This window comes from Coregonus lavaretus (assembly GCF_964263955.1).
Source record: "Coregonus lavaretus genome assembly, chromosome: 27".
NCBI classification, from domain to species: domain Eukaryota; kingdom Metazoa; phylum Chordata; class Actinopteri; order Salmoniformes; family Salmonidae; genus Coregonus; species Coregonus lavaretus.
Genome location: NC_140014.1, coordinates 28,984,861 through 28,997,379, shown reverse-complemented (window position 1 = coordinate 28,997,379; position 12,519 = coordinate 28,984,861). Strand labels below are relative to the sequence as shown.

The window sequence follows — 12,519 nt, the reverse complement described above, 5'->3', positions numbered from 1 at the left end:
AATATAACTGTGTTAGTGTGGGTTTTCAGTTTTTATGTAAATCACAAAGCTCGTCTGTGGGGCAGAGAAATGTTCTGCAACACAAGAGTGATCAAATTAATATCACTCATAATGAAATATAAACAGAGGATGTTCAATTATTATGTTTAAATCCACTGGAGAGAAAAAGGGGGAACGGAAAGAAAATCATGGATTAAGCTAGCTACTTGGCCCTGGGCCTGTGGTTATGTGTATGTGTTTTTACACAGTGCCAAAATTCTAAAATAGAGGTGCATGTTTTCTCTCCTTGAGTACTCATACATTCTGACCTGACCTTTGGTCCTTCAGGAGGTGAACTGAAACTGGCTTATAAACAAGTTGACATACACGGTGGGACAAGGGTGTGGAAGAATGTTGTATACAGAACCAAACTTTCCAGCACATCTCTCCCTAACTCAGTGAGAAGCTTAAAGACGAACAACACTACATGGTCTACTGGGTTGGTGTGTGGGTAAACTGCAGTGTTTTCTTCTCCTTACTAAACTATATTTTCATATGATTGGAACAAGGTAAGCAGTTTCTTACAAATGCATTTTTCAACAAATGTTCCTTGGGATGACATTCAAAAAGTTGGTTTCGTGAGCCAGGCTTCTGAATAAAGTAATGATATAGAGACAAAGTAATTTTGTACAAATTAATACTGATAGACCAAAAACATGGAGACAGACACTTTTTTAGAGGTTATTCAACTTGACAAGAAGAAAGCCTTATTTATTTGAGCAGTCATCTATCTGTATGTTAAGGACGTTCTGCTCAGAGTTGCACTTGATAAATGGAAAAGCAAAACAACATTTGGCTGATGTTATATGAGTTACTAAATAACATTTTAAAAGGAAGAGTCATTTGAAAAAAAGTGATCAATCAGTCCAAGTCAAGTCTTTATCAAAACATCATGCTTAAATCCAACTTTTGTCAAACAACACTAGAAAAACGAAACTTGTCTGTGGATTCGGCATACTTATACAACCACAGCTAATTGGCTAACGATGACCTTTCAAGAGAGTTTGGACTCTTTAGCGTTAAGTTTTGATAGATATCTGGCTACGATGAAGAGGGTCTGGAGATTGATTACAGAATAGTTTTTTCTTTGGCTTCAATTTCCATGCACACATACAATATTAAACTTCAGTGTCACAATGTTAAGATTAATGTTATTGTTTATTAGTGGATAATAAGCTCAGATATTACAACATTTTGACATTTTAATTTGATATTTTCTGATGACCACAGAGCTGGTGGTCTCCATGGCTATGCTCCTGTCAGAAAACAACAGGTCTTTCCTTCCCACCGCCAAGACTCCTCTCCACAACACCACAGAATGGATCCTGGTCCACAGCATCGTCCCTCCCTACATCTTCACCCTGTGTGTGACGGGGCTGCTGGGTAATGGCTTTGTCCTGCTGGTCTTCCTTCTTCAGAGGGAGCAGTGCACCGTCCCAGAGATCTACCTGGGAAATCTGGCCCTGGCTGACCTGCTCCTCCTGGCTTGCCTGCCCTTCTGGGCCATGAACATCCTCAATGACTACAACTGGCCTTATGGAGACTTCCTGTGCCATGTAGTCAATCTGTCTATCATTGTCAACTTCTACACCAGCATCTTCCTGTTGGTGATGGTGAGCGTGGACCGCTACTTAGCGTTGGTGAGGACCTTGAGGGCCAGGTGGCTGAGGAAGAAGCGCTACGCGCGGGTGGTCTGCCTCATACTGTGGCTGTTTGGGCTGCTGATAGGGGGTCTAGCTTCGCTTCACAGAAAGGTGACGTTCGTTGAGGAATATCAGACAATGGCGTGTATTCTGGAGTATCCTGACCACTCTGGGGAGTCTTGGAAGCTGGCCCACAACCTCCTGTTGAACATAGTGGGCTTTGTTCTACCTGTTGTGGTGATTTTTTCCTGTAGTTGTAACATCATCAGAGCCCTGAGGAAGAGGGGGAAGAGTGTTTATATAGAGGGTGGAAACGACAGGAAGGCCACGGTCCTCGTTTACGCCGTGACGCTGCTGTTTTTTGTATGTTGGAGTCCCTTCCAACTCTTCACCTTACTCGATATACTGTGTGATGCAGAGGTCTTGGATGAGACGTGGCATTATACCCTGGACATTGGTACCCAGTTTTCAACCTACCTAGCAATTCTGAACAGTAGCCTAAACCCTGTGTTGTATGTATTTTCTGGTCAGTATTTTAGGACGAAAGTTAGCACCATCTACAGGAGAATGAAGAATCGCAGGAGATCTGATACGATGGCATTTCAGCTTTCAATTGTATCAACCTACCTCCACAGGACTGATCAAATCAAACCTGTTGTGATATAGGCATGAGTTCCTGCATTTTCCTGCACATTTGTTTGATATCATGTAGTTATTGCACACTAAATGGCATTTTCAATGTTGAATAACACAATGTAGCCACATTAAATGTGTGCAATCTTGAACTACATTATTGAGGTCTATCAGGTTTAGATTGTGTAGGAGATATGTTTGTAGGCACGGAAATTATCGCCTCAAAAGTGAGATAATGGCGATAGTTTATGAAGCATAATTTGTATACTCACAATGTCACCTGTCACAATGTCACTTTTAATGCTAAATTGAACTTTTACGGACCTTTCTCTGAGAAAAGCAACATAGATTGTATGTTCTAGCAGTGAAGATCATGGGGTGATAGATTTGAAATGTTTCCTGTGTGTGTTTGTGTGTGTGTGTGTATGTTACACCATTCTAAATAGCCCCAAAACCTTGTCTTGTCACAATAAATTGTGACTTTTAAATGCCAAACACCTCTATGTGAATGCCTAAACATTGTATGACATTTCTCTCGCCAGTACCCACATTTGCTGTACTTCTGCTGTACCTCTACCATTCTTCTTTTCAATAAAGTTATTTAATGCATATGAGCAAATTCCTCCTGTGTGACATTGGAGAGAATACTATGTGTATCTTGACACAAATATCAATGATTCCCAAGACACCTATAGGAAGTAAATTCATAGTAATTTAATGATAATATCACAAGACCACAGTGAGGAGAGGTGTCTGCCTAGATGTGCTATTTTGCTCTCCAGACTGATTCTGGTGGCTCATGTTTGTATATATAGTTTGTTAACTTGAGTGTATGACCACCCACATTCTATAACTATTTGCATGTGTAGGTATAGGAGTCCATTTTGAGATGGCAAGTTGTTGTTAAGGTTAGGGTTAGGGTAAGGGTTAAGTTTAGGGTTAGGATCAGTGTTAAGGTTAGGGCTAGGATTAGTGTTAGTAGATAGTTAGTTGAAATGTTACTGATAGTCCATCTGTAGATGCTCTACAGACTATCAAAATAAGATGTTACCCAAAAGTCACCTCTTGAAAAACAACTCCCCTCTTTTGCGTGCTTTAAACATATATCCAAGATGGCGTAGCAGTGCGGTCGTGTTCTTTGTTGTGTGTCTGTGTAAATAGCCTGTTTTTTTGTATATTTTTTGTATTTTTCGTACATATTTCCCTATCACACTTTTCATCCTTCTACAAAATATACTTTCCTGCAACCTGCCTCACTCAATGTGGAACAGACTCTATTATTGACTTACCTTTTCTCTAGAATCTCCAGTTGAAACTAGCTAGCCAGCTAACTAGCTACTTGCTATTAGCCACCGTTAGCGGTTTTCACCCAGAACATCTGATTTTTCTGCCGAAATAACTGAATCACTGGACATTAACACCGGATCGCAACTAGCTAGCCGCAACCGAATGGATGTTGCTGTTTGGCTAATCACCACTGCCCCCGAAGCAAGCACCAGTTAGCCTCGAGCTAGCCCCATATCCCGGCTATCTACCTCTCTGTCTACCGGAAGGGAGTAGCCAGCTAACTAGCTACTTGCTATTAGCCACCGTTAGCGGTTCACCATTGCCCGTGGCCTGCACTACCTACCATCCAGCTCTAGCCTGGACTATTATCGGCCAGTCTGCACTGTCTGCACAGCGCGTTATCGACCCAGAACATATCAGTTTTTTTGCCGGAATCACTGAATCACTGGACCTTTAACACCAGATCATCGCAGCTAGCTAGCTGCAACCAAATGGACGTTGTTGTTGGCTAATCAGCCTTGAGCTAGCCTAGAGCCAGGCCCATCTCCCGGCTATCTACCTCTCTGTCAACCGGATGGGACCTCCTAGTGTTGACACGGAGCCCCGCCAATCCAACACGACTGGTCTGCCGAAGAAATTGTCTGATGTGGTTACAACAGGCTTCCCGTAACGACGTCGATCACGAAGATCCATCTGCTAGCCCTGGCCCGCTAGCACACGCTAGCCGTGGCCTCTTGCTTGCCAGTGCTATAGCAACCCCCGAACTACCTCCAAACTCTCCTATTGCTGTTCACCGGACCTTATGATAACTCAGCTACACAGCTGATGCCTGCTGGACTGTTCCTTTTTACGGTACCGCATCCTGTTTATGTTTAGCCTCAGCCCAAACTTTGTCGCTATTACCAGCTGTTGTCTTAGCTCTCTCGAATAACACCTGTGATTGCATTATGCCTCTCTCCCATGTCAATATGCCTTATTTATTGCTGTTTCGGTTATTTCTTATTGTATTATTTCACTGTAGATCCCCCAGCCCAGCTCAACCTGCCTTAGATAGCTCCTTTGTCTCACCCCCCATACATGCGGAGACCGACTCAATCGGTGCCTCCAGTGATGCTATCTCTTTCATCGTTACCCAACGCTTAGGTTTACCTCCACTGTACTCATATCCTTCCATATCCTTGTCTGTACATAATGCCCTGAATCTATTTTTTCTCTGTACCCAACGCACTAGAAGACCAGTACTTAAAGCCTTTAGCCGTATCCTTATTCTACTCCTCCTCTGTTCCTCTGGTGATGTAGAGGTTAACCCAGGCCCTGTAGCCCCCAGTATCACTCCTACTCCCCAGGCGTTATCATTTGTTGACTTCTGTAACCGTAAAAGCCTTGGTTTCTTGCACATTAACATTCGAAGCCTCCTCCCTAAATTTGAGTTATTCACTGCGTTAGCACACTCCGCCAACCCTGATGTTCCAGCAGTGTCTGAATCCTGGTTTAGGAAGGCCACCAAAAATTCCGACATTTCCATCCCCAACTACAACATTTTCCAACTCGATAGAACTGCCAAAGGGGGTGGGGTTGCAATCTACTGTAGAGATAGCCTGCAGAGCTCTATCGTACTATCCAGGTCTGTTCCCAAACAGTTTGAGCTTCTACTTCTAAAAATCCACCTTTCCAGAAATAAGTCTCTCACGGCTGCCGCTTGCTACAGACCCCCCTCAGCCCCGAGCTGTGCCCTGGACACCATATGTGGACTGATTGCCCCCCATCTATCCTCAGAGTTCGTACTGCTTGGTGACCTAAACTGGGATATGCTTAACATCCCGGCCAACCTACAATCTAAACTAGATGTCCTCAATCTCACACAAATTATCAATGAACCTACCAGGTACAACCCTAAATCTGTAAACATGGGCACCCTCATAGATATCATCCTGACAAATGTACCCTCTAAATACACCTCCGCTGTCTTCAACCAGGATTTCAGCGATCACTGCCTTATTGCCTGCGTCCGTAATGGGTCTGCGGTCAAACGAACACCCCTCATCACTGTCAAACGCTCCCTAAAACCCTTTAGCGAGCAGGCCTTTCTAATTGACCTGGCCCGGGTATCCTGGATGGATATTGACCTCATTCCATCAATAGAGGATGCCTGGTTGTTCTTTAAAAGTGCTTTCCTCTCCATCTTAAATAAGCATGCCCCATTCAAAAAATTCAGAACTAAGAACAGATATAGCCCCTGGTTCTCCTCAGACTTGACTGCCCTTGACCAGCACAAAAACATCCTGTGGCGTACTGCATTAGCATCGAACGGCCCCCGCGAAATGCAACTTTTCAGGGAAGTCAGGAACCAATATACACAATCAGTTAGGAAAGCAAAGGCTAGCTTTTTCAAACAGAAATTTGCATCCTGTAGCACTAACTCCAAAAAGTTTTGGGACACTGTAAAGTCCATGGAAAATAAGAGCAGCTCCTCCCAACAGCCCACTGCACTGAGGCTAGGAAACACTGTCACCACCGATAAATCTACAATAATTGCGAATTTCAACAAGCTTTTTGCTACGGCTGGCCATGCATTCCACCTGGCTACCACTACCCCGGCTGCGTTGTGGTGTGTTGAACTGTCTATCCACATCTATCTTCTTCACCAAACAGGGGCGCTGCAGGACTTCTTCTCCAGGCGGCTGTGTAAGGAGGGTATGCCCATGGCCCAGGCGGACGCACACGTTGCTCTGACCCGGGTGGCTCTGGGGTTCCTGCTCCCCCTCCTCATCATGATCTTCTGCTTCCATCAGATTGTTTTAGCGCTCCGCGACAATGCCTCCTTGCTGGCCTGGGAGAGGAGGAAAGTCAGCCTCCTGTTGCTGGTCCTCCTGGTGACATACAGTGGGGAAAAAAAGTATTTAGTCAGCCACCAATTGTGCAAGTTCTTCCACTTAAAAAGATGAGAGAGGCCTGTCATTTTCATCATAGGTACACGTCAACTATGACAGACAAAATGAGGAAAAAAAATCCAGAAAATCACATTGTAGGATTTATAATTAATTTATTTGCAAATTATGGTAGAAAATAAGTATTTGGTCAATAACAAAAGTTTCTCAATACTTTGTTATATACCCTTTGTTGGCAATGACACAGGTCAAACGTTTTCTGTAAGTCTTCACAAGGTTTTCACACACTGTTGCTGGTATTTTGGCCCATTCCTCCATGCAGATCTCCTCTAGAGCAGTGATGTTTTGGGGCTGTCGCTGGGCAACACAGACTTTCAACTCCCTCCAAAGATTTTCTATGGGGTTGAGATCTGGAGACTGGCTAGGCCACTCCAGGACCTTGAAATGCTTCTTACGAAGTCACTCCTTCGTTGCCCGGGCGGTGTGTTTGGGATCATTGTCATGCTGAAAGACCCAGCCACGTTTCATCTTCAATGCCCTTGCTGATGGAAGGAGGTTTTCACTCAAAATCTCACGATACATGGCCCCATTCATTCTTTCCTTTACACGGATCAGTCGTCCTGGTCCCTTTGCAGAAAAACAGCCCCAAAGAATGATGTTTCCACCCCCATGCTTCACAGTAGGTATGGTGTTCTTTGGATGCAACTCAGCATTCTTTGTCCTCCAAACACGACGAGTTGAGTTTTTACCAAAAATATCTATTTTGGTTTCATCTGACCATATGACATTCTCCCAATCCTCTTCTGGATCATCCAAATGCACTCTAGCAAACTTCAGATGGGCCTGGACATGTACTGGCTTAAGCAGGGGGACACGTCTGCACTGCAGGATTTGAGTCCCTGGCGGCGTAGTGTGTTACTGATGGTAGGCTTTGTTACTTTGGTCCCAGCTCTCTGCAGGTCATTCACTAGGTACCCCGTGTGGTTCTGGGATTTTTGCTCACCGTTCTTGTCATCATTTTGACCCCACGGGGTGAGATCTTGCGTGGAGCCCCAGATCGAGGGAGATTATCAGTGGTCTTGTATGTCTTCCATTTCCTAGTAATTGCTCCCACAGTTGATTTCTTCAAACCAAGCTGCTTACCTATTGCAGATTCAGTCTTCCCAGCCTGGTGCAGGTCTACAATTTTGTTTCTGGTGTCCTTTGACAGCTCTTTGGTCTTGGCCATAGTGGAGTTTGGAGTGTGACTGTTTGAGGTTGTGGAGAGGTGTCTTTTATACTGATAACAAGTTCAAACAGGTGCCATTAATACAGGTAACGAGTGGAGGACAGAGGAGCCTCTTAAAGAATAAGTTACAGGTCTGTGAGAGCCAGAAATCTTGCTTGTTTGTAGGTGACCAAATACTTATTTTCCACCATAATTTGCAAATAAATTCATTAAAAATCCTACAATGTGATTTTCTGGATTTTTTTTCCTCAATTTGTCTGTCATAGTTGACGTGTACCTATGATGAAAATTACAGGCCTCTCTCATCTTTTTAAGTGGGAGAACTTGCACAATTGGTGGCTGACTAAATACTTTTTTCCCCCACTGTATGTGGTGGCCTTCGCCCCCTTCCAGGCCGTTATGTTCCTCAGAGGGGTGCTGGAGCCAGGGGACTGTAGCATAGCCGTGAAGCTCAGGGACCCATACATGGTGCTGGTTGCCTGGACGACCTTCAACAGCATGCTGGACCTTATTTTCTACTGTCTCATCAGTCAGAGTGCCAAGAATGAGATGACTAAAGTGCTGCAAAGATGCAATAGAACGATCAGTTGGTTAAAGAAGCGCAAAAACATTTACACAATTGCATAAGCCAAGAAATTATTAATGATAAATCCATAAAAAGTATTTTACTGTGAAAATGTAAGGTAAAAATTGCTTTATGCTACAATGCTTGTTTGAAAATAAAAATCTCAATTGGGACCTGTAAGTAGTTGCTCTTGTATGAGTGACCTGTTAAAATGTTTTCTATGCAAATGTATATTCAGACCCTAACACACATTTCTGTAAAGGTACAATGCCTGAATAGCATCTGATATCAAATATATGGTATCCTTTTTTCTACAACTATTTTATGTGGAAAACCTACAGGTAATTGCCAAAATAAAGGAAACACCAACATAACATGTCTTAATAGGGCATTGGGCCGCCACGAGCCGCCAGAACAGCTTCAATGCGCCTTGGCATAGATTCTATGTGGCATGTGGTCCTCTGTAGCTCAATTGGTAGAGCATGGCGCTTGTAACGCCAGGGTAGTGGGTTCGATCCCTGGGACCACCCATACGTAAAAATTTATGCACACATGACTGTAAGTCACTTTGGATAAAAGCATCTGCTAAATGGCATATTATTATTCTACAAGTATCTGGAACTCTATTGGAGGGATGCGACACCTTTCTTCCACGAGAAATTCCATAATTTGGTGTTTTGTTTATGGTGGTGGAAAAAGCTGTCTCAGGCGCCGCTGCAGAATCTCCCATAAGTGTTCAATTGGGTTGAGTGACTGACACACACACACAAACACACGCACGCACGCACGCACGCACGCACGCACGCACGCACGCACGCACGCACGCACGCACGCACGCACGCACGCACGCACGCACGCACGCACGCACGCACACACACACACACACACACACACACACACACACACACACACACACACACACACACACACACACACACACACACACACACACACACACTTTAAACCCCCTATGCTCCTTTGAGACCACTCTTTCAAAGTCACTGAGATCTCTTCTTCTAGCCATGTGAATACTTATGTAAATTAGATATTTCTGTGTTTCATTTTCAATAAATTAGCTAACATTTCTAAAAACATGTTTTCATTATGGGGTATTGCATGTAGATGGGTGAGAAAAAAAATATATCTACTCCATTTTGAATTCAGTCTCTAACACAACAAAATGTGGAATAAGTCAAGGGGTATAAATACTTTCTGAAGGCACTGTATCTATATGTACACACAATGGATCATTATCCATTGTTTGACTTTCATATAAAAGTCAAATTAGATCAATATAATGCGGATGTTCTCAATATGGCTTGTTCATACTCCTTTATCACACCCAAACAGTAATGTCAACACAAGCTAAAATAATAACCAGTCTAAATTGTGAAACCAATACAGTAGGTATACAGACAGGTGAAGTTAATGGCTCAAATAGATATTGTAACTAAAGCTACAGTGTGGTCCACTAGCCCTCTCTATGTTTGTCATCTTATGGGTTGTCACATCTACACTGAACAAAAATATAAACGCAACATGTAAAGTGTTGGTCCCATGTTTCATGAGCTGAAATTAAATATCCCAGAAATTTTCCATACGCACAAAAAGCTTATTTCTCTCAAATTTGGTGCACAAATGTGTTTACCTCCCTATTAGTGAGCCTTTCTCCTTTGCCAAGGTAATCCATCTACCTGACAGGTGTGGCATATCAAGAAGCTGATTAAACAGCATGATTATTACACAGTTGCACCTTGTGCTGGGGACAATAAAAAGCCACTCTAAAATGTGCAGTTTTGTCACACAACACAATGCCACAGATGTCTCAAGTTTTGAGGGTGTGTGCAATTGGCATGCTGATTGCAGGAATGTCCACCAGAGCTCTTGCCAGAGAATTGAAGGTTAATTTCTCTACCATAAGCCACCTCCAACGTCGTTATAGAGAATTTGGCAGTACGTCCAACCAGCCTCACAAGCGCAGTGTCAGGGTTGAGTGTAGAGGTAACGTGGAATCACACGCAGGACACACAGAGGTTCGAAACAGATGTCTTTAGTGAAGTCCCAGGAAACAAGCCAACCACGGCAACAGGCCACAGGCGAACAATTACGCACACTGGTAAGTACCAAAAATAAAAGCGCACAACGTGCGGGACTCTCTCTAACAAAACGAATACAGAGAGAACAGAACAGCGAACTAATACAACACGTGACATCGAACAATTACACACAACACCTGACCAAACACAAGAGAACTAAATAGGACGCATAATGAACACTAACAAGGAACAGGTGTAACAAACAGACAAAACCAATCAAACATAGAAACATAGAACGGTGGCAGCTAGTACTCCGGAGACGACGACCGCCGAAGCCTGCCCGAACAAGGAGAAGGAACAGCCTCGGCCGAAACCGTGACAGTACCCCCCCCCCCCCCCCCCCCCCCTCGGGGACGACCAGGAAGACGCGGAGCAGGGCGCGTAGGATGACCACGATGGAACTCGGTCAGAAGAGACGTGTCTAGGATGTCCCTCCTCGGCACCCAGCACCGCTCCTCCAGGCCGTACCCCTCCCACTCCACGAGATATTGGAGACCCCCCATCCGGCGTCTCGAATCTAGGATGGACCGAACAGTGTACGCCGGAGCCCCCTCGATGTCCAGGAGGAGATTGAACGAGGTGTGTTACAGGTTACAACTGCCCATTGATTACAGGAATATTAACCCCTCGTTCCATGTGTCTCTTCTATCTCATAGTCCTGGAGTGGACCAGCTACCACCGGCCTGAGGAGAGACACATGGAACGAGGGGTTAATATTCCTGTAATCAATGGGCAGTTGTAACCTGTAACACACCTCGTTCAATCTCCTCAGGACTTTAAAAGGCCCCACAAACCGCCGACCCAGCTTCCGGCAGGGCAGGCAGAGGGGCAGGTTTCTGGTTGAGAGCCAGACTCGATCTCCAGGTGCGTACACTGGCCCCTCACTGCGGTGGAGATCGGCGCTCGTCTTATGTCGACGGATGGCTCGCTGTAGATGGATGTGTGCAGCGTTCCACGTCTCCTCCGAGCGCCGCACCCACTCATCCACCGCAGGGGCCTCGATCTGGCTCTCATGCCAAGGTGCCAGAACCGGCTGGTACCCCAACACACAGTGGAAAGGGGTTAGTTTAGTGGAGGAGTGGCGGAGAGAGTTCTGTGCCATCTCGGCCCAGGGAACATATCTCGCCCACTCCTCCGGCCGGCCCTGGCAATACGACCTCAGAAACCTACCCACATCCTGGTTGACACGTTCGACCTGCCCATTACTCTCCGGGTGGTAACCCGAGGTAAGGCTCACCGACACCCCCAATCGTTCCATAAACGCTCTCCAGACTCTGGAGGTAAACTGGGGGCCTCGATCAGACACTATATCCTCGGGTACCCCGTAATGCCGGAAGACGTGGGTAAATAAAGCCTCAGCGGTCTGTAGGGCAGTAGGCAGACCCGGCATGGGAAGGAGACGACAGGCCTTCGAGAACAGATCCACAACGACCAGGATGGTGGTATTCCCCTGTGAGGGGGGAAGGTCTGTAACAAAATCCACCGAGAGGTGAGACCAGGGTCGTTGTGGAACAGGCAGGGGTTGTAACTTACCCCTGGGCAAGTGTCTGGGCGCCTTACACTGGGCACACACCGAGCAGGAGGAGACATAAATCCTCACATCCCTGGCTAACGTTGGCCACCAGTACTTTGTGCTAAGGCAGTGCACTGTCCGGCCAATACCTGGATGCCCAGAGGAGGGTGACGTGTGAGCCCAATAAATGAGTCGATCCCGGACCTCGAGCGGGACGTACGTCCGACCCACCGGACACTGTGGAGGGCTAGGGTCGGTGCGTAACGCCCGCTCGATCTCCGTATCGACCTCCCATACCACCGGTGCAACCAGACAAGACTTAGGTAGTATGGGAGTGGGCTCAACGGACCTCTCCTCCGTGTCATACCGCCGAGACAGGGCATCTGCCTTCCCGTTCTGGGACCCAGGGATGTAAGTGATCTTAAACACGAACCGGGCTAGAAACATAGTCCACCGAGCCTGGCGAGGATTCAGTCTCCTAGCTGCCCGAATGTATTCCAGGTTACGGTGGTCAGTCAAAATGAGAAAAGGGTGTTGAGCCCCCTCAAGCCAATGCCTCCACACCTTTAGGGCTTGTACCACGGCTAACAGCTCCCTGTCCCCTACGTCATAATTACGCTCCGCCGG

At 45.7% G+C, this 12,519-nt stretch overlaps 1 protein-coding gene across 1 annotated transcript; it reads left to right on the top strand.

Moving 5' to 3' along the window:
- Positions 1-1,259: 1,259 nt before the first annotated feature.
- Positions 1,260-2,348, top strand: bdkrb1 (bradykinin receptor B1; the record flags this gene model as incomplete). The annotated part of the gene is made up of 1 exon (XM_084143861.1): positions 1,260-2,348. One exon carries the CDS (start codon positions 1,260-1,262, stop codon positions 2,346-2,348), a length of 1,089 nt encoding a protein of 362 aa, XP_083999987.1.
- Positions 2,349-12,519: the final 10,171 nt, after the last annotated feature.